General features: G+C 41.8%; 1 protein-coding gene across 2 annotated transcripts in view; it reads left to right on the plus strand.

Annotated features, from left to right (window-relative positions):
* Positions 1-15,773, plus strand: part of Antp (homeotic protein antennapedia) — a 112,757-nt gene extending 96,984 nt beyond the window's left edge. For both annotated transcript variants that reach the window (XM_017176072.3, XM_070287250.1), the window contains 5 exons: positions 442-704; positions 804-1,580; positions 2,133-2,171; positions 2,305-2,521; positions 13,562-15,773. In XM_017176072.3, coding sequence (XP_017031561.1) covers positions 954-1,580; positions 2,133-2,171; positions 2,305-2,521; positions 13,562-13,812 — 1,134 coding nt within the window. In that variant the 5' untranslated portion in view covers positions 442-704; positions 804-953 and the 3' untranslated portion in view covers positions 13,813-15,773. The remainder of the gene's footprint in view (positions 1-441; positions 705-803; positions 1,581-2,132; positions 2,172-2,304; positions 2,522-13,561) is intronic.
* The last annotated feature ends 7,243 nt before the right edge of the window (positions 15,774-23,016 follow it).

Here is a 23,016-nt window from a genome sequence, read left to right on the forward strand (position 1 = left end):
CCAATAAGCTTGAAAGCTACTCAGAGGGGAGATAATAAGGGGTTTTCTTGGGGTTTTAGGATTGCCAGGTCATGATAATACTAGCCAGTTTGACCATGTCTATTAAATATGCTGCATAAGTGTTAAGAAGTCACATTTAATGAATAAGTCTCATTTTCTGGCACCTAGTCGGAAATCTTAAAACAAATTTTGACTCAGAACTTACACAACCTTCGCACTGCTCCCTTCATCTCAAAACTCCCCAATTCTGTGACATCTTTTTAAGAACTTTTCGAAGCATGCAATAAACCATTTTTCACATGCCCCCACATGTTGCCTTAAGCTTAGGCAACATGTGAAATCAGACAGCAGCCAAAACCCCAAATCAAACTTCACTTAAAGGCAAAACTCTGAGCTGAGAACACAGCAATAACCATACATTTCGCTTTCAATTATTTGCAGAGTTTCAAAATCAAAATTGAGGAATACCAACTAGAGGATAAGGCTATTTAAGGATTAACGGACACCAAGGAGAGGGGATTTTCTACACCAAATCGAGAGACAAGAGACGAGGAGCGCAGGTTCATTTCGTCGTTTTTGGCCAAGACAGCAAACAGAGGAACAGCAAAGCGGAAATCATTTTATACCTCACACAACAACTACACACTAACTAAGATTAGGCTACGCAACTGTACATTGTACTTAAGTGTTCAAAGGATATTTAGGTGAGTGATATTTACGACTTTTCCTCAAGGCTTTCCTTAAGCTGCTTTAAATTTGAAAATTCTATTTTTATATAAATTTTTTCAACATTTTCATTTCAGTTTACTTTGTATATAAGGAAAGTAGCTAAAAGCACGGAGACGGGGAAGCACCACAGTCACTAGACACTAAGCAGAGTCACAGTCACGATCACGTTCACGCCAGGATCAGGATTAGCGGCGGGGTCAGCAGACGCTGAAGCAGCCGCCACGATGACGATGAGTACAAACAACTGCGAGAGCATGACGTCGTACTTTACCAACTCGTACATGGGGGCGGACATGCACCATGGTCACTATCCGGGCAACGGGGTCACCGATCTCGACGCCCAGCAGATGCACCACTACAGCCAGAACCCCAACCATCAGGGCAATATGCCCTACCCGCGCTTCCCGCCCTACGACCGCATGCCCTACTACAACGGCCAGGGAATGGACCAGCAGCAGCAGCAACAGCAGCAGCACCAGGTCTACTCCCGCCCGGACAGCCCCTCCAGCCAGGTGGGCGGGGTCATGCCGCAGGCGCAGACCAACGGCCAGCTGGTGCCGCAACAGCAGCAGCAGCAACAGCAGCAGCAGCCCTCGCAGAACCAGCAGCAGCAGCCGCAGCAGGCGCCGCAGCAGCACCAGCAGCAACTGCCCCAGGTGACGCAACAGGTTACACATCCGCAGCAGCAGCAGCAGCCGGTCGTCTACGCCAGCTGCAAGCTCCAAGCGGCAGTCGGTAACCTGGGCCTGGTGCCCGAGGGGGGATCTCCGCCGCTGGTCGACCAGATGACCGGCCACCACATGAACGCCCAAATGACGCTGCCCCACCACATGGGCCATCCGCAGGCGCAGGTGAGTAGCGGGATGGCAGGGTAGCACTAAGGGTGAAGGGTAGTGGTTTAAAGTTACAGAAGGAAATCGCAGAAAAAAATATGCCTAAAAGTATGCTATAATAATAACAAATTAACAGTTGCCTTTTGAAGTTGAAAACAGACTTATGGATACCCCTTAAATTTAATTATTTAAATTAACAAATTTTTTACACCGCTAATAGTAAATTATCACCATTTCGCAATTATTAAAATGGGTTTTTGAAGTCACCACTTGTGTGAGTTTTAATTCTGCAGATCTTTTAAGGATTTGAAATCAAAGAAAATATTAAAATAAGATGCGTAACGCTCATACATATAATGGAATAAATTCGTAAAATTCAAGTAAATAATCTATGGCATTACTTTTATACTAAATTATCCTCGATTCTTTGTTATTTTAATATTAGCCTAAAGTTCGTTTTACATAGACTAAGATCTGTTTTAGAACTCCTTAGTCCACCTGCTTAAATCGCTTACCACTTAACGCTTTTCCCATCTCTCTCACTCTCGCTTTCGCTGCTCGCACCCACAGCTGGGCTACACGGACGTGGGAGTTCCCGACGTGACAGAGGTAAGACGAGTACCCCACTCCGCTTAATTCACATTTCACAATCCACTAAGATCTCCGTCAATGGTGAATGGTTCTCGCCTGAATATATGCATCTATCATACAACTAATCCAATTTATATCTCGTCCGATTTAGGTGCATCAGAACCATCACAACATGGGCATGTATGGACAGCAGCAGACGGGAGTGCCTCCGGTGGGCGCTCCGCCCCAGGGCATGATGCACCAGGGCCAGGGTCCACCGCAGATGCACCAGGGCCATCCTGGCCAACACACGCCCCCTTCCCAAAACCCGAACTCGCAGTCCTCGGGGATGCCGTCTCCACTGTATCCCTGGATGCGAAGTCAGTTTGGTAAGTGTCAAGGAAAGTGATCGACAATTCCACGAAACGTATTAAGTGGAATTTTTCTTCTTCTTATCGTAGTGGGTTGCAGTAGTTAGTTCCCCCGTTTAGAGTTGATCGTAGTTTCCCCTTTTTACAAATTTTAACGGTGCCTACAACAAACAACAAGAGTCACTATTGGTATTTAGTTATATTATCAGAACTTTTACAGCTTTTAATTAAATTTTTTATGAAAAAGTAATTTTTTGTACTACAATTTTAAACACAACATTTTCGATATTTTCCCCCAATACACCTTCAACTTTTCAACTTTGAATTTCACAAAATGCTATGCAAATTTCCCCTGTAAACTCTTCCCGCTCTTCATCGGCATCCTCACAATCCTGGCATGGCCTTGACACGTCCGGGTAATTTCACTTTATTGCCTTGGCCAATTGCTCGACATTAGGCGTAATCCATCTGCAGAAGGCACCCTCCGATACCTGACATTCGTTCAAATTTGCAAACTTCCCAGATCCGGAAAATCGATGAATGCAGGCAGATGAAAGAGGTTTGGCGGAAGAGGTGCTCACCGGTGCTCACCGATTTTCCGGCAGAGCCCCGAGCACAGAAGGCGGTCCTCCCTGCTAATGCAAATTGACAATAGTCCCGACCCGTCCCAATCCGTATCGTTCCGTTCCGAGTCCTGCAGCCCCGAAAAAGGTTTGCCAAAAACCCGAAGGCGTAACTAATGAGAGCTCGCAACTAGAGCACGCAGGCTGCATGTGGTGCCAAAGGATGTGTTGCATAAGTGGGGAGAGTCCTTTCGAGGGAAACTGGAAGTAAGGCGAGTCCCTTCCAAATATAGAATTCCGTTGGCCTTTCACTTTTCCCCGGAGAAAGTGAGAGCCGTACTCAAGTGGCTGCTGGCCCTTAGGTCCTTTGGTTCGTCGGTTTACTTGCCGCCAGCAGCTGACCTGCTCCTGGGTCATTACCGAATCCGAGGAGCTTTTCGGGATCTCCATCCTTCCTCCGGCCGCTCTGTGGTTTTTTTTCCCGTATTTTTTCGCCAAAGCCAGATTGAGATGTAAAGCAGAATTGATGAGCGCCATTAGTTACACGTTATGTGCAATGGATGCCATCAATTTATTAATCTCCAGAACACGCCGAGGCTCCATTCATAGCACCACTCCGCAGTGGCCACTCCGTCGTCTTAATCCCCTGCCCGCTGGCCTCCTCCCCTTCCCCCACTCTCTTCTGGCGGTGCAAAAAATAAAAGCGAACGCGCCTTAAAAAAATAAAGAAAAGGAAGGCAACCACCACCACCACCACCACCATCGCCACGGTGACATGAAGTTTTCCTCTCTTTTCTCTCATTTCATTTATTTCTGTTGTTGTTGCCGTACTTTTTGCTTCTTTTCTTTATTAAAAATGAAGCGGTCAGAGGTGTGGGGCAGCGGTACAGAGGAGGAGGGGGCAGTATTAAAGCTGGAGTTGGCCCGAAGCTGGCACGGCGTCTCCCGCGGCGGCAACTGCGGCATTCTCACTGTGCCACAACATGATCCCCGAGCTTAAGTTACGATGATTAAATGCATACGAGTTTATTTCTGCTTAGGTTTTTTGCCTCGCCTGCATCGTCTCTGTGTTGGCTGCATTTTGCATAGCCCATAAATAGTCGCCGACAGTGGAGTAAATAATCGAAAATAGGATGCAAGCCTCAGGCAGTGCAGGCTTATTAATAGAGAATTTTCCATCTAAATTTAAAAATAAATTTAAACAAAGTGCGAAATATAGTTATTTCCATATTAATTATTTAGCTTATTCATGAATTATTTTAGATGAAATAAATAAAAAAAACATTATTCAAAGACAAATTTCTATGTAGCTTTAACTTAATTATTTCCAATTCTATTCTATAAAATATATCACTAATACGTTTTTAATCTACAAAGCTGTTCTATAAACTGTTATAAATCTGTTATACCGACATATACCTCTTCCACTGTATCACGATCGTAACTACTTAACGCCTGGACATATTTCAGGCGTGCATTAGGCAACAACTAAGGCGAACAAATAAAAATATAAAGGTGCCACAAAAGGTTCCGATCGTGACTGGGCAAGGCGAGAAGACGACTCTTCGGGGTCTCCTTCGTATAAAAAGCATTGGAGCAGAGGGAAAAACGAACTCGGTTTCAATTAAGTTGTAACTCATGATGGCAGTCAGCGACAATGGGGCTTGGGCACCCCTTTTGGCCCTTCTGCTGGCCCTTAATGTTGTTTTGATATTTACCAAGTTCAACTCGATTTTCAGCCCTTTTCCCCCGGTCTTTATCTCGTTTCTATTTGATAATTTGTTGGAGAGTCAAGCAGGAGAAGGGAAACTTGCAGTCCAAGCCCGAATCCTTTGGATGCGGCTGGCTCTTTTTGCGGTCCTCGACTTTGGGGTCATAAATTTAAGCGACAGTCAACAAATTTTTGCAACAAGTGTTTGCCTGTTGGCCTGGTCTTCTCAATACCCATTTGCACCTAGAGAAAAATGTTTATAAATTCCAGTTAGTAGGGAAATTGTTTATATTTCTTTTATAGAGAGCTCATATTTATTATAGATTTACTTCTGTTAAATAAAAACATTTTCTTGCTTATTTTAAGTTGGAAACTAGCTTATACACCCCCCCTAAATGTGGTTTACTCACTTCGGTATAAATGCATTTTTTATTGCCGCTGTCAGAGCTGCTCATTGTGATTCGCTCAGATTGCCTGGGAAATCTCTCGCTTACACAAAATGGAAATATTTACGCCAGAGGAGGAGCCAACGTTGAGCACTTTTCAATTCTGGCTAGTACGAGTATGAAAAGTGCACTTCATTGTGCGCATTATAAGCGACAGTTTCCACCCCGCAAAACCCGTCGTCTCCCGTTCCCGAGCCCCCTCCAGGAGCTGTCAGTGGGGTTCAAGACAATGAAAAGGAACTTCTCCGATGCTGGCCAAAAAGTTGCACGTTGCCTGCTGGAAAAACTTTTGCCCTGGCTTTCGTAAAACGTTGATCCCGGCCATCATCCGTTTGGCAGTTGCCAGCGGGGCAAAAAGTGCGGGGAAACTTCTGGCATCCTTGGACTTTGTTGTCTGTTGGCGCTGCACTTAATGTCCTGGAGAGTTTTGCTTAACTTGAGGATTTGCGCGCAAACTACTTTTCGATGGCACAAGAGCGACAGTGGGCGGTGGGTGGACGGTGGTCGGTGGTCGGTGTGGTCGACGAAGGGCGGCAAGCAACTACTTAGGCAGACGATTGGCCCGGCTTAGATGTGTCCAACCAAAGTGAAATTGTGTTAACGTATTTTTCTCTGGCATTGCTCAGGATTCCAAGGTACTCGACGGGGTTTGGGGTATGCTGTTGAGGCATTTAATAGGAAGAAAAGAAGCTTTATTATATTATAAACATTTTAATATAATATACATTATAATTATTATTATATTTTTTGGCTTTTATGAAGAAATTGTATACCGTGTTCTGTAAATACCAGGTATCTTTTCGTCGAATAATTGAGCTTTAGCTTACTTTTCTGCATTTTTTTTCGTGCTGTGGGCAATTTAAGCGGGCGGATCAAAAGATAATTTGGCAAATGCGTGAAGATTTTTTCTAAAAAAAACAAGAAAGGAAGCTAACTTTGGAAAGGTGAAGTTTGTATACCCTTGCGATTGGAAATCGATGATAACTAAGCAAAAAAGGCAATAATTTTAATTTGGAAAAACCAGCATATGGAGTTAAGCATTTAAAAAACAAAAATATTTTCAAATTTTAACTACGTAACCCCTTAAAAAATATTGAAAAAATGTTTACCTTATTTATGATTTTTTTATTCATCAGACAGGGCTAAATCGACTCTCCTTTTGATGTTGATCAAGCATATATATGATTTATATAGTCAGAAATCCCTCCTCAACTGCATTGCAAGCTTCTGAATAAAATTACAATGCCCTGCAAGGGTGTAAATATGTGCAGATGTAGAGGTCTAGGAAAACTCACCCTCTGACGGGGCCTGTCAAAAAATTTGAGCAACGTGAAGCACAAAAAATGACACAGGAACTTTGGGGATTTCCAACCCAAAAACACCAACCCACACACACACACACACACACACACACTCTGAGTCGCTTTGGGGGGAAAAGTTTAATAAAGCGCAGCAAATGCGAAGAGGAAATTTCGCTTTTATTCCGTTTGCACGCCCCCGAGCCCCAGCTCCGCCCCCGCCCGCCGCCATCCTTGTGGCCAGCTGAGGAGCCCAGAATAATGGCAACAGCTCGCCAAAGGTCCTTGGGGGCCTCAGCTCGAGAGCTGAGAGATGGGTCAGTTTTTGGACAGAGATGCGGGGGCCTTGTGGCTCAATCGCTGCTCTGTTTTCGGATTCCATTTTTTCCTTCATCTTCTGGCTCTGGTTCTGTTTCGGTTTCTGCCGCTGCTTTGCTGCTGTTTTTGTATTTTGGGATTTGGCCAACCTTTTGACAAATTACGAATATTATTCATGCGGCAATGAAGTGAGGAAGCTCCTGCCGCCCCTCTCCGGGCCTTCTGGGCCTCCTGCGGTCCGCGCTTCTGCGTTTGGGATTCCTTAAAAAAAATGTATCCAATGCGGAGACCCCGGGTTCCCCGGTTCCGGGGTTCCGCTCCTCGCCAGCATCCGAAACTAGTTAGGAATTATTAATTTGAGGTTATGCAAACGACTCGCCAAAGGAGAGCGGGGCCAGCCTCTTGCAATTATTTCAATCAAGGAAGCAGCCATTTTGAGTACTTGGGGTAACGAGGTCTTCGAAAGCCTTCTTTAAACTGGCCAAGAAGTCTAACCTGATAACTGGCAATTACTTATTATAAAGGCCCTTGCAAAGGTCTATTTTTAAATTGAAAAACCAAAGAGGATATTACACTTTTAAGAAAAGCGTTTCTTCTGGTTAATAATAAATCTTGAATAAGAGCCAGGAATGTTTTAAGATAATGCACTTAAATGCGCAGGGTTACCTTTTTATTAAATATTTTAAATTGATTAAATACAAAAAATATATTAAATAATTCCCTGCCCAAATTATAGTGTTTTCCATAATTTCCTACCATTATAGTTGTCATTAGCCTGCTCCACTAAGCTTTTTTCCATAGAAAATAAGAGAGAATTGCCACCCCCAGCATCCCCCTCGACCCCCACCTCTTCCGTTGGATCCCTCTTCCTCTGTTGCTGTCGACGTCGACGTCGTCAATGTCAGGCCACATGTTTCAATGGCTGCCAGCCAGCGGCCATTGGAGAAAGCGAGACAGAGGCCGGAAAGCATAGAGAGAGAGTGAGAGGGAGTGTGAGCGGGGGAGAGAGCATTTTTGGGCTCTCGCTCAGGGATATGAGCCTGAGTGACTGACTGCCTGCTCCTCCGCTCTCCCGCTCCTCTCGCGCTTCGTCCCTCGCATAGCGTGTTTTAGTCAGCTGTCAAATATTTTGACATGGGTAGCCATGGCCACAGCGAGCATCCAAAATGGGGGAAATGGAGGCCATACACTAGGCGAAATATAGGGATATTTTCAAATAATAATAAAAAAGTTTCTTATATAAGAGGAAGTTATTAAAAACGCCTTTGTTATCACTATTAAAAGTATTAAAAAAATATATTTTTTTTAAATTATATCCCCAAGAATAGCCAAATTAGGTTTTATAAGCTTTTTCCTTGTGTATTATCTCTTTCACATAGAGAAAATGTGTAATATTTCAGAATATCTTATGGAGGCCAATATATTTTTATTGAAAAGGTTCATATTTTCTTTTGCTTCATGTTTTTTGCTTACTATTTATTAAATTATTTATTATATTTATTAATTAAATAATACATTATTTTCAAATTTCCAAATTAAACTAAGCCCTAAGCTTCTGCCAGTGTATAGGACTACGACTGTGGGAAGAAGAGAGTGTAGCAAACGAAAAAAAAAAAGAGTCGCAACAACAATCAGATGGCGCGCATAGTTTTCTTATTTTTCTTCCTCCGGTCTCTGAGCCTGGCTTTTGTTTAAGCGATAACTAAATAAAGTTTAAAATTTCCCCCCTCCACTTGTCCCCGAATGTCGGAATGCCCGAAATGAATGCATTTATAAGCCCCCCAGTCAACTCCTTGGCGATCCTTTCAGCTCTTCTCTTTGTGGGGTTCCATTTTTTGTCAACTTTTGTCGATTTTTAACCCTCTTAAGTGCTTAACAAGTCCCAAATTAAAAATGCTGTCTCCTGCGACTCTCCTGAGATTATAACCAGATGGAAAAGGGCAGACCAGATGAAAATTACAACCAAAAAAAGAGTGCTAACAAATGATCAAATGGTCAATGGCAATATTTAATTGTTACTCTTACCTCTGGAAATAAAAACGAATATTCTTGGACTTAATTAAAAAATACAAAAAATAGCGGTAACAAAAAGAGAGAAATTGCTGGTGGGGCAGTCAAAGACATCAAACCTCAGAAGGACTCCGGGTTATATTTATTTCTGCTCCTTTTCGTGCCATTTTCGGTCAGGTCCCCAAAGGTTGTGAAAAAAGTTTGCGACGGCAAAAATACGTCAAATATGCAAAACAATCAAAGGGGAGAAAAACTTTTTGGTTGGAAAATCTCACACCCGCCCGCTGATCCAGCCACCTTCCCGCCTTGGTCTACCCCCTCTCCCAGCCTCCCCATTTATTTAGCACAAAGTCATCGAATGAGTCGGCAGATTCGCACTAGAACAGGCCGGAGAACGGAGTGACATCAACCAGCGGTACACGGCCTCGCCTCTTTTTTATTCTTGCAAAATGCCACACACGAACACTCTTCAGCTGGGTGAAAAATTTATCAACTTACGATCATAAATAATAATAATTTTCCAGCTTTTGTTGCGGCGGCTCGCGTTTGTCTGTAATTTCCGCAATTAAAAAAACATTTACTCGCATTTGATGTCAGCTTTTTTTTTTCGCCCAGACCTCTCTGATACTTGTTTACGTTTCGTTTTGTTGGCTGCTAAATGCATTTTTGTATTTGTTGCATGACGAGTGGCTTTCTGGCCAAGAAACTGCGGCTGAGACGGTGACCACCCAACTTCGGTGGAGATTGGATTTGGCCTTAGCCCGGGGCCAAGCCATCTATATTGGAGGTTATTGGCTATAAGGCAATCTAATTTGGCCAATAATAATGGGAATTTGAACAATTGATGGCCAAATGAAATTAGTTTAAATCAGCTTTAAGATTAAGAGCTTCAGTTCATTAACAGAATTTATTATTAAGAAGTTTCTTGCGTAAATGGTAGTTATTTTAGTTAATAGAAATTTCTTTCTAAGGTGTAATTAGTAACATATTCTTAAATTAATATGCACTTAATATTTGTAAAGAATACATCAAATAATTACGGGTAAAACCAAGCCAAGACTCTCACTACTTTCATGCGAGCCATCCTCTTGATTTAATTTTCCCCAACTTCCTCTCACGATGCTGGCCATTGTTCTAGTTCCGCTCGACGGGGCTCGTGATTGATGAAAAAGCAATCTCAGCCAATATAATAATTCATTATGGGCATTATAAAATAGAATTTTTTGTTGTGTCGAGCTATTAAATAATGTTTTTAATTTTTTTCCTGCTTCAACGAATTCCATAAAATGTTGTTAGCAATTATTTTAATGATTTCCTTTAAACGTTAACCGACACACACCGCACACTCTACACACGCCGTGCCACTAATGTAATTGTGTGTGCCAGGAGGCAGCTGATAGAGAGCCAGAGGGGAAGAGGGGAAGCAGGGGGATAGGGGAAGAAAATGAAATAAAATCCATTATGGAGCCGGAGCAGTGTAATAAACGAGTAAAATGGTTAAAATGGTGGCCTAATCGCAATTTAATTACAATACGCTTTCATATCAAAAAGCATTAATGCCCCTCCCGGTCCACTCGGTACGTCAGTCAACCACTCAGTCACTATACAGATATGTATATACTATAGGTATATATATATAGTATACATGGGCGGGGGCGTGGCAGAGGTCTTGCCTTTGGTACTTCACATGTATCGCTACTCTTTTTCATATTAATTGTTTCACCTTTATTATATTTCTGCTGTTGATACCCTCCACCTCGGGCTCAGAGACTGGGAATCTTTCCCCTCTTTCCTCGTCGTGTTTTCCCCAAAGCGCCATTAATGCGTTTATAATCATTTTTCAGCGCTCAATTTCGAAGCTCCTGGGCAGAAATGGGCGCCGCGACTGATCTTCAAGTATCTAAGAAAAAAAAAACAGGAATTCTTCAACTTCTTTTTTCACTTTTTCCACCTTCCTATATAGTATATATATATATTTTTGTAGACATTCTTCTCTTGTTTTCTGAGCGATGGCCACATGAAATGTGCAAAGGCATCATTAAAAACAAATTTCAGTGAGCGCCCGCTCTTAAATTGCCAATGCACGCCCCTCTAACCAACCACTTACTGCTGGCCCTCTCAGCAAAAACAAAAAAACCCAGTACCCCTTGGCTCCATTCTTGCCACAGGGATCCCGGCTTAATAGTATGTGCATACTCATCGCAGAGGCCAGAGCCAGAGCTTGTAGGTGTTTTCATCAATTAAAATAATCATTTATTTGCAGTGCACGAGGGGGAGGCGTACAGCTTTGTGTTGCTAATTATTAGCAAAGCTTCTGTTGCGGGAAATGGGAGTGGAAATGCAAATGGAAATGGAAATGGAAATGTGTTGAAAATGTGCCAGCTGCAGAGCAAGATAGGGATCGGTTGGGAAGGCAGTATACATAATGTGTGTTTGTTCTTGTCTGTATTATAATAAATTTTCCGCTTGAAATTATATTTTATACTTGATAAAGATATCTTAGGATGTCTGAAAGAAATATTTAAGGTGGGTTGACTATACAACTTAATAGTTAATATTTAGTTTAGAGATACATCACCTGCCTGAATCAATATTCGGGATCTCTCTATTTCCAAGTACCTCTCTTTTTTTACTGATTTTGTCCCCCCACTGGGGTGAAAGTCCAGCCCATTTATTCCGCTCTTAATCCGCTCCTAATACCCAACTCTCTGGACTTCCCCCCGTGGATTCTTCGCAGATGGGTGGAGATGCCGAGGGGGATGACCACGCACACGCTTTTTGCCACAAATCTTTCAAGATTTTTTTGCCGCCACAGCGACTCGTCTAACTGATGATGATTAAATGCGAACGCCTCGGGTTATAGACATGGCATCAGCCGTGTCATTTAAAAGAAGGTAGCTGCTCTGACCACCGCTGTGCCGCTCAGCCTCACCCCTTTTTATCCAAGTCCCCCCCTCGCCGGGTTCTATGCGATTTGGATTCGCGCGCCTTAATGGATGCCGCTGAAAATACAAAAAGAAAAAACTACGAGAAAAATACATAAAAGAGCTTATGATGTAATGACCTCGAGCCCGAGATGGAAGCCCACAAAAAAATACGTAAAAATATTAAAAAAGAAAAAAATTGGACGAGCGAGTTGAGCAAGACAAATGCTGAAGATGTTATTAAAAAATAGTTAAGACTGCCCACCTCGGGCAGGATGGTTTTTTTCGGTGAGGAGTGAGGGTGAGGGTGAGCGTTGGCTTCCACTGATTGCCGCTTGGCGTGGTTGGCCAAGAGCCACCGCAATGCCAATGCTGCGGTGGCCGCCTTTCAATTTCCGGCCGGACATTTTCCAAACCCAATCCAAAAATACACAAAAGCCACAACGAACTACAACAAAACAGGAAAAAAAAGAGTCAGAGTCAGAACAAACCCTCAAGATATAGGCAGGAAAACTCCGCCCGAAAGTGGCTTCTCACGCTAGCAACCCATTTCAATTACCTCTGCCTCTGCCTCCGCCTCGGCCATTGACAATTATAATATTTGCTGCTGCGTATTATATTTGACATATTTTGCCCGCCGTTTTCACTGCGCTCTTTTTTGTCATTACCGAAAATTATAATTATAGTAAGTGTCATTAGGCGCCGAACTCATTTGGTTGGTTGCTTTCGAAATGGAGCCAAGGCAGGGGTGGTTGGGGCACCCTGCTCCCGTAATTATGCCGAATTATTTTACAGTTATGCCCAGCTACCGTCCTAAGGGGGGCGGCGGCGTGAAGCGGGTCCCGAAGGTAAAACTGCACTTGACTGAATCACAGCCATGATACCACTCCGCTTAACGGACAAAGATACGGACAGTCGGACAGTCAGTCGGGGGAGACGGACGGACAGACAGCATTGGGGCATAATTAGTTACCTTGTCTGCTCGCCGCTTGATGTCCATGAAATCTCCGCCGAGTTTTAATCCACAAGTGAAACCCGATTTTCTTGGTCAGAACGGAGAAGGGATGCCCTTCTTTGAGAAAAGGAAGTAAAGCTATTATAAGTAAAGCGAATATATAAATGATTATCCAGAATTTTTGAATATAAAATATAGAGCCAACAATTTCTAAAGAAAATAATTATTAATAAGAATATTTTCATTAATTCTGGTTGCCCATTTTAAGGGTTTATTAGCTCACCTTATTTATACGATTTTTTTTTAACTGCTTAAAAAATCATCATGATCTCCCAGTCATGCTAGCCTTAGAAAGAGTATTGGTTGAAAATTAAACCCAGAGTTCCTATCGGGATGGCCGACCGAGGAGCGCGGCAGAGACGACCCCTTCGGCGGCCGCCCCTCGTCACAGACCTGTTGTGGGCCCTGGTTTTTCCCTCTTTTTTTTTTTGACAAGTACAAATATCCGAATTCGGTAAGGTTGTCTTTTAATCAGCCTCAGTTTCAGAGTCGCAGCAGCGTCTTGCTTCATGTGGTTTTGGGTTGCCCCGCTCCCTAATCCCGATCCCGACCCGATCCCTCTCATCCGATTCTCCGCGTGGAGGGGGCACAAAGGCGAGAGATACGAGAGAAACAAGTATGTAGGGTGTACCTTATTCGGGCTCTTGTTGTTGTATGCACCGTAGTATTGGACCTGTAGATGTATAGTAGAATTTGTTGTTGATTTTGGTGGACTGTTAATCGTTGCATTGATTTTAATTGTGAAAATTGTTTTATCTACTCCAAACCAACAGAACGCAAACGGGGAAGACAGACGTACACGCGGTACCAGACGCTGGAGCTGGAGAAGGAGTTCCACTTCAACCGCTACTTGACCCGCCGGCGAAGGATCGAGATCGCCCACGCCCTGTGCCTCACGGAGCGGCAGATCAAGATCTGGTTCCAGAACCGGCGCATGAAGTGGAAGAAGGAGAACAAGACGAAGGGCGAGCCGGGATCCGGAGGCGAGGGCGACGAGATAACGCCACCCAACAGTCCCCAGTGAATCCCTAGCAGAGCAGGCTGATCCGTTCACGTTCACCACTTCACCAGTTAAATGAAATTTCTATCTAAATACAATTTACGTTAGTTTGGAGAGCGCAAATGAATTTACGAGTGCTCCGATCGATCCCAGAGGACACCCACTATCTACCCAATCCGTTGAACTGCGCGTGGAGCACACTAAACAAAGAGCAGAGCTGAGAACTCTACCTACAACTTAGTTAATTGTTATTATTTTCTACTTATTATTTAATTGTACACGAAGAAGGCGAAATAAGATAGCGTAGACGTGAAGATACCGATCGCGGTGGAGATACAAGTAAAGCGTAAAACTCAAACAAAACCAACTCATGTGACCTCAGATCTAAATAAGCTATATTTAACTATAATGCATATATATACACATAAATATATGGATAACTATACATGATACCAAGTAAAGCTAGAGCCAGGAGCGGAGTTAGAGTTATACATAAATAAATATATATGAAGCATATATACTATATACACGATAACATTAGCTCTACGCGTCATAAGTACTGTACGATTAACTTATATATGTATACACCCAGCATAAACCCTAAACCTAAACGTAAACCCCTTAATAAATCAATGTTTGTAGCAATCCTAGCGCAAAACTACGAAATAAAACCCAATAAAAATCTACAAAAATCCAAGTGGCGTCGAAATCCATTTCATGCTGGTTCTAGAACCCCCAAAACTATTTCATAAACCAAGATAATACAAGTGAATGTCGCAGATTTAGAGAATGAGATACCAAAACCGCAGAAAGACGTCGCCTAAAGTAAACAATTCAAAGTAAAACCTATTCACAGACAGAAAGAATCGCAGGATATTGGCAAAACTTTTTTGGCAAATTAATCGTTTTAAAACTCGCAACTGGAGCCCCATTTTGGGAGCTTCTCAATTACTTCTTTTATTTTATTTTATTTTTTAATTATTTGTGCAATTTTTAGTTTGTTGCAAAAGTAAAACTCGAATTAGGTCGAAAAGGATATAAAGTATACCGAAATGCATAAAATATGAATTGGAATAATTATAAATTGTTAAAAGAAGAACACAAAGAATATGTATAAATAATGAAGGCAGACAAAACCCCTGTAAAGTAGTAAAATGAATGCATTATTATGCATTAAACCCCTTGAAGGCAGAACCGAGCGATTTCAATACGATTATAGACGCCTAACAACTATTTAAATGTATGTACGTAACTCAAACTCAATTTCCACGCCATCTGTGGAAATCCATATACCAAAGTCAAAGGAACGTAGGAGAAAAGATTAAGTTGGGAAGGGAAAAGCATAAAGCATAATATGTTTATATGTAGATATATATAATTAAACAACTTAATATAAAACATGTAACTCTGTAGAGCGTTTCGTTTTGTAAATCCCCTTGAGAGAACCTTTCCCGAAAAACCGATTCCCGATTTGTGATTTGCAAGCAGAGAAAAAAGTCAACGAAAATCGAAAGAAAACCTTTACATTGGCTATAACAACCCTTGAGAGCGGAATTCAACTCAATCCAGATACGTAACTTTCGGCCTCATTCTGTAAGAAACTAAATGTATAAGTTTCAAATCTAAAATTTCATGAAAAAAATTGGAAAAATTACAGAAAAATATAGAATGTAGAAATTCACAAAAAAAAAAAAAACATAAAACAAAATTCAAAAGCGTTGAAAAATATATATATTTGAAATACAAAAAAAAAAAAAATTAAATATACTTAAACATTTGTGCGAAATTGAAACGAAATGTGGAAGCTAAACAATTTGTTGTAAATAAAATTTAAACTTTAGTGTAAACAAGAAGACGAGGAGTGCAGTTTAAGAGCTGCCAAGGCAAAGCGAAAAAGCATAAAGAAAAATTATAATTAAATTACAAATGAGATTTTGTTTTTATTTGTAATATTTATAATAAAAATATAGTATTTAAAAATTTAAGTATGCGTAGTTTTTCATTGAATTGGTTGCCTTTTGGGGTTTTAAACAGACAACAACTTCATGGTAAGTTTTTGAGATTTAAGTTATTTAAAACTTCCATTAACAATTTATTTATTTCCAGTGATTTTCAATCCGTGAATGGCCAATGGAGTCGTGGCTTTCTAAGGCCAACGATTATGTCAGAGGGTAAGCACTGAATTGATATAACAATTTCAAGTAGAATGGCCTACTGAATATTTACTTTGTTATTTTTGCAGGCCCCGAACTCGGACCATTTTTGAAAACGATCTTATTAATCTGACATCATAATAAGCGATTAATCACGTGGCATTAACGACACACCGGCCAACGGGCAACGGGCAACGGCCAGTGGCCAACCCAGACACCTGAGCCAAGATCCGGACCCAAAGACCACGATCAGCAGCTGCTCCACCCGCATAAACCCCGTTGGCCGCTCACTGAACTCAACCCGATCTCCGGGGCCAGGCAGGAGCTCAAACAAATTGAATTCGCATTGTTCGCATAATCGCCGGCCATTTGTAATCGCGTATTCAGTGAATGTGCTCACGTTTGTGTCACCCGAATCACATGAATAATTCGGCAGAATGTTTGCGCTTGCAAGAGTTCCCAGCAGCCATCCTCCGAGGTGTCCGCCGCATCCCTAGTTGACATAAATAGCCACAGTTTTGAGCAGCTGCCAATTTGGACTCACGGATGCGAGCGTGAATATTCCATTTCCATGGCCGAATCAGCGACATCGAGAGGACGCATCTATTCCCACAAGATTTTCTGCCAAGTTTGAGTTCCTATTTGGTTTTCGGTCTGCTGAAGTTAATTAAAAATGGTTTCTTCTGGGCCCCAACAAAACAGAATTAGCCTTAAGATTCCTACCTAGACTGTAGCTGTAGAGTACTATATGAATGTAAACACATTTATGCTGAGAATCTTGCACTCGATGGGGTGTGATAATGAGTTCTATGGCTTATTACAAATATATATTCGAGGGGCAGTTTTGTAATTTTAACTAAATCATCCACAATGTTTATATGATGATATTAATCTGGCAATATTATAATGAAATGTCTGGTGGAGTAGCTATAAAGGATATTCTGTTGATGCCGCATATCATTGTTTAAAATAATAAGTTAAATTAATAAAACAAATATAAGGAAATTGTTTATATCTACAGTTTTATTTTATAGTCTTTTAAGTATATGGATAATATATATTTTATTTTATAGTCTTTTAAGTGTAGTATATATGGACAATACAACTAGGATTCATTTTAAGAAAAATTAAAGTTATTTGACTTGTAAAATTCAAGAGATTTTATACCTGAAAGAAATGTTTCTATTAATATTTACTTTAAACGATTCTACAATACAAAAATATATTCAATTGAATTATATTTCGGTTTCAACTTTGAATAAACGCTTTTTATTTTATATTATTTATAGTAAATACTGCAGTCACGAAGAAATAAAACAGCAATTGTAAGAACAAAGCCAAAAATCCCCTAGGAAAAGCTCTTTAGAAATTATTTAAATGAAATTCACAAATTGTTTACGACTCTTAGACAAATGTGTCTAATTTAGAGACGTTGTGTTCCGCATGCCCAATAAAAGGCTGAGCGATCAGTAACAAGTGGCCAAAAATAATGATGTAAATGCCTGAGGTATCATCTATCAGTAACCTTCGCCATCTGTAAACAAGGAAAGTGCAACATTTGTTGCCTAGGGCCAATCGGAGATGGATGCCAAGTCACTTGAGACGTCTCACACTTTCGGATCTTTCGGATCTCTCGGATCGAGTGAGTGCGATGGAGAAACTATCAATAATCACTTCGGAGTTCGCCGGAATTAAGACAACACTTCAAAACGCCTGAGATAAATCATTAATTACGGCTAGCAAATTGAGACCGGTTGAGAATTTGTGGAAGACAAAGCAAGATGTCAGAAATCCACTCGGGCCAATAATGAAGACTGCGAGCGGACAAGTGCTCTTGGATGCCGGGTTCACACAATCCATCAATCGATCGCCCGGCCGGCCGGCCCGTCGATCGATCCATCAAGGCGATATTGAGGGAGCACATAAATCATGCATCCACGGCTGGGCCGTAATTAGAAGTGGAAAACAAACTTCGAACGAGCTTGTAACAACTGCCCCGGAGTCCGATTCAATTCAGAAAGCCCATTGCCATTACACATCCTGGCTGGCAATCCCGCAAATGAGCCTCTAATAGAATATTAACTCCCAAAAAGCGATTCGGGCAACCGCCTAACCCGAATGCAGTGGTTGTGCCGGGATATTGGAGTCGCAGTCGGGCCAGCCTACAGATACATGTGAAGGTATCGGATACAGATACAGATACAGACGCAGAACAGCGGGCAGGCTGGCAGGTAGACGGGCCCAGAGCAAACCAGTTCTGACAAGTCCGGTTTTGAGTCGAGTTCGAAACCGATTTCGAACTGCGAAAATTCGGAGATCGCACCCATACCAGTACACTGCCGCACCAATACATAGAAATGCACCTGGGAGAGCGCACCCACACCAGCGTGGATTCGAGCTCGAATTCGATTTCGAGTTCGAGAGCTCGCGACCGGACCTGAAACCCGGACCCGCTAGCGGCCCTGGGCAGTTCCTCCTTCTCTGCCGTGCGATGCGCATGCGACGTCGAGGCAGCGCCACGCCGCTCAATACCATCTCAGCTCGCCGGCATAACGGTGGCATGGCCGCTCCGCATGCGACGCACTCTACGCACACACTTGTCGCCTCGCTCGCACCCACACACCGGCGGGAGGCATGCGCGTCGCCTGACTCCGCCCCTGGGTTTCGAAATACTTGACTGACTTTCAATATGGCCGCCGCACCGACAGCTCCGCTCGCTGGTGTGAGTGCGGAGTTGCTGTTGTTGCTTCCCACCAGAAGCGCCATGCCGTAGGAGCAACCATTTGCCGGCGATCCAAAAGATAGTCCGCCGGCCACTTGCCGCCGGTGGTTATGTTTCTATGAAAATATGATTTAAAAAGAAAGTGCATGAATGTGATAAGTATTTTAAAAAGGGTTTTATTAGTTTTCTTTTTATAAGTGTAAAACTACTTTAATCATCCTAAATGGAAAATTAAAATATTTGGTTAAAAAAAAAGAATGTTTTAAATTTGCTATCTAAAAAAAGTTTGCAAGAATAAAGTTTTAAATTTCAAATTATTTATATATTTCAATTAATTGATCAATTTTTTAATTTCAAAGTAAACTAAAAAAGTAAAAACAAAGTAGCTAAATATAACAGCTATTCAAACTTTCAGCTAATTAATTTATTTAATAATTAAAGGGGTTACATAAATTAATACTAAATCTTAAAAATGGGTTTTCCAAATATCAATATAGTTTGTATATAGTAGATTTTCAAAATATGTTGATGTTTCTATAGCTAAAGAATTTAATGTGTATTGGGCCAATTGTATCACAAAATAAAAAACTTGTAACTTAATTAAAAAGAGTTCCGTTTTGAAGAAAACACTTATAGTTCTTGCCTAATTAATAGCATTGTATTTAAAGATTTTTGATACAAACAAATTGATATAATAAGGTGCTCTAGATCAACTTTTTCAATAAATTACCAAATATCAAGCAAGCAATCGGTTTCTAAATATACTGTTAAAGTTAATTCAATTCTCCCTCTGTCTCTCTTCATAAAAATTCCATCAGATAGAATTGATATTCCCATTTGATTTCAATTATCGCCGCCAACTGTTGAGTTGATCAAAGTAAATAATGAATCAAGGTTACCACCCACCTACAATAGGACGTATAAATTTCCCTACATGTCTCAATCTTTTCGTGCGATATGGCCACCCATTAAAATTAAGTAATTTGAAGACAAGGCAGGGAAATGTTGTCACAACATTCCAGTAATTACCCGTAATGCCGAAAGAACACAACAATCCCGTCTGTGGCCAGGAACGACGTCGCTAATGATCGAATCATTTCGGATAATGGCCCAAATGAAGAGGCAGGCAACTGTATCTGTAACTGTAACTGTATCTGTATCCGTATCTGTAACTGTTGGCCATAAGAAAGGCCAGCGACAAAAAGCGGGAAGCGAGACACTCGACTCACCAGAAGTCAGACTGAAAATTGAGCTGCAGATGTAAGTAAATCAAATAAAATCACGTGTCATTTGTCTCTGCGACTCATTGAAAGATAAGATTTTCGGTAGCACGGCTACGGATGCGACCAGATACGGATACCGGTACAGGAACTGTAAACTGTAAAGACAACTCGGAACCGGTCAAATGCACATAAATGAAGTGCGAGCCCATTAATCAAGGCTTTACTAAATTTAATATGCGGTTAAAAGTGCTAATGACGCTGGTCGGGCAATCGTTTAAGCCCCATCCTGCCGGCCGCCCCCGCAGCAACAGCAAAAACCCAATCCGAGGAGCGGGACAGGAGCGGACCGAGCCGAACCGAGACGGCGGCGAGCAGGGCAGAGAGCAGTACATAAAGTTTAATGAGGAACCACTTAACACTTTCCCAGCTTTTTACGTTTTGCTGTCATTAGAATGATTTTTGCCACTAACTACGATGCCGGGAGGCACTGAGAGAAAATCGTAAAACAAGGATATTTATCTAGTTTCCCTGATATTAAACTATTGATGTAATTTTGACTTATTTATGATCGATTTCTTTAATAGCAAACTTCAAGAACTTAACTTAAGTTAAATTAAAAAGTAAATAAGAGTTGAAATTTGAGTAAGAAATAAATTTGAACTTAAAAAAAATGCATCACCTTGTTAAATTCTCCAAGTGGCGACCCATATAGTAATATCCTGTGATCCTTCATCCCATAACTTACAGTGTATCCCTCATCTTCCTGGCTTTTTCCCACTCGCACAGCCTGCGGCCAGTGCATATTTCCTTTGGAGCCAACTTTAGCTTTGATGGCAATGACGATGACGATGGCGTTGTCGTCATTATCCGGCCATGTTCGCAATATTGCACTCCCTCAGCCACGCCCCCAGGCCGCCCGCCCGCATTTGGCACGAGCAGAGGAACTGAAGCTGAAAATAAAGCCCGGACTGAAAGGCCAGACTGAAACCCAACTCAGACCGAGGGCCAGGGGAGTCACCGCCCGCGCCGTGCTTCCTTGGAGGAGGCGTCAAACTCAACTCAAAGGAGGCACGGAGGAAGGGGGGAAGTGCGGAGCAAGCGCGTGTATTTTCAAAACAAATCGGCAACAATTTCATTAAATGAGTATCATATTAAATTTAATGATGCAGCCGTATTTCAGTTTTCGTTTCGCTTTCCGTGTTCCTTTGCCTGCCCACTTTTTGTTCTAGCAAGTGGGATATGTCGAGGGCAGATCCAGAATCCAGGAGAACCAGGAGACCAACGGTAGCTGATTTCGGGAAATCTTCATTTAGGGGCAAGGGCAGGAAGCAGGCGAGATGCCTGAAATTTCTATTCCGAGAGATATCCATATAACACCGCTGGCCTCTGACTCCGCTTCCTTCCGATTCCGACTCCTCGGAAATCTGAGTGACGGATTGCCATCGTAGCTGGAACGATTATGGATTGTAATACATCTCGCTACTTGCACTTCATTGATAAGTATCAGCCAGCCGGTGCTGGAGTGTGTTACGACATTGACTTTTAATTATCACAGACTCGACTTTTCCCATTTGCCAGTCAATGCATCACTGAAAACAGAGCGGGTGGGGGAATGATTGTGTTTACTTTAAATTGAAATATAATGGAAAAAGGTTGTCAAGTTGAAATTTGCAATTTGTTTTTTAGATTTGATCCAGAGCTTAAGAGAACATTCTTTTGCAGGTGAGCTTAGGTGTTCCTTTGGTTTATTTGGTTTAATTTGTGATCTAAGATTATTCCTTAAACATTATTATTAGTTTCAAGAAATATCTAAAAAACTAAAACGATGTGCTTTATTAAAGATTTAGATGATTAAAAGCATCATTGGATTAAGAAACTATTATTGACATAAAGTACTAAGGTTAAAATCCCTTCAAAATATGTGCAAATTCTTCAAAATCCTTTAAAAAGAAGCTGTAAAAAACCATCCGGAAAATGGAAAACTGCGTAAGCTCACTCAAGTCTATTACCAGAGCGAGGGAGACCAGGCTCCGGCGGGAGCGAGATGGAGACACGAACATCGATTGATGTCTGACTGGGCGGGGTGGGGGAAATTAACCAATTTATCTTTGTTTTCTGCACAGCCAGAAGAAGCCGAAGAGAAAGCTTCTGGAACAAAAGCTTGCGACAAAAAGTTTATAATAAAAGGGCAACAAAAGGATCTGCCAGGACACATCAACAACAACGGCGGCGACAATGAGGGGAAAAAATCAACAAAAGGGGTGGCGGCCTCAAGGAGTTGCACTGAAAGGATTCAGCCATTATTGGAGAAGGACTTGGCTGGAGCCGGGACTGGGACTGGAGCTGGGGCTTCCTTGGGCGGAGTGTATGCCAACGTGTGACACATTTCTGCTTTTAAGGAGGATTGCATTTGTTACGCGTGCGTTGCCTCCGCTACGGTTCAACGGCAATCGATCAAGAGCAAACATTTTTCGGTTCGGTTCGGTTCAGTTCTGTTCGGTTCCATTCCCTTTCTGGTGGGGCTGAAGGTGGGGAGGGTCGCTGGAGTGGGAACAGGGAATTTAGTCAGTTTGAGTGAGTGCACTCATATATTATTTGCCTGCTTCGCCCTGTCCTGCCCTGTGCCTTGCCTCCTGCCAGAACGCTTCTTCCTTCTGTGTGAGTGTGTTTGTGTGGCATTAACGAGGAGAGGACAACAGCAAGGACAACTACAGTAGCAGTGCAGAGAGAGAAATTTTGCATAATACAAAGGTGACACAAAATACCTAACTCTAATCTAAAGAATGAAAGTGTAAATTGTGTCTTTATTAGTTATTTTGTAACTAGGTTTTACTTTAGTAAATATTATAAAAAAATATTAAATATTATAAATAAATAGTTTTACCTTTGTAAAATTCATTCCTAATTTATCCAGCATTTTTACTTCGTTTTCCTTGAATACTTCAGTTCTCTTTTTAAACATTAAAAGACCAAAAGTTGTACTTCACTTCCTAATTTAGCTTACCAAATTTAAATGTTATTTTACCTTTTAATTTTCCCCTGTGTAGAAACGATGTCCTGCCGCTTCTAGGCACACTTTTACCCCCAGTGTCTCTCCCTGCCTCTGCAGTACTGCCGCCCTGCCACGCTG

Source organism: Drosophila kikkawai, chromosome 3R, assembly GCF_030179895.1.
Source record: "Drosophila kikkawai strain 14028-0561.14 chromosome 3R, DkikHiC1v2, whole genome shotgun sequence".
In the NCBI taxonomy this organism is placed as follows: Eukaryota; Metazoa; Arthropoda; class Insecta; order Diptera; family Drosophilidae; genus Drosophila; species Drosophila kikkawai.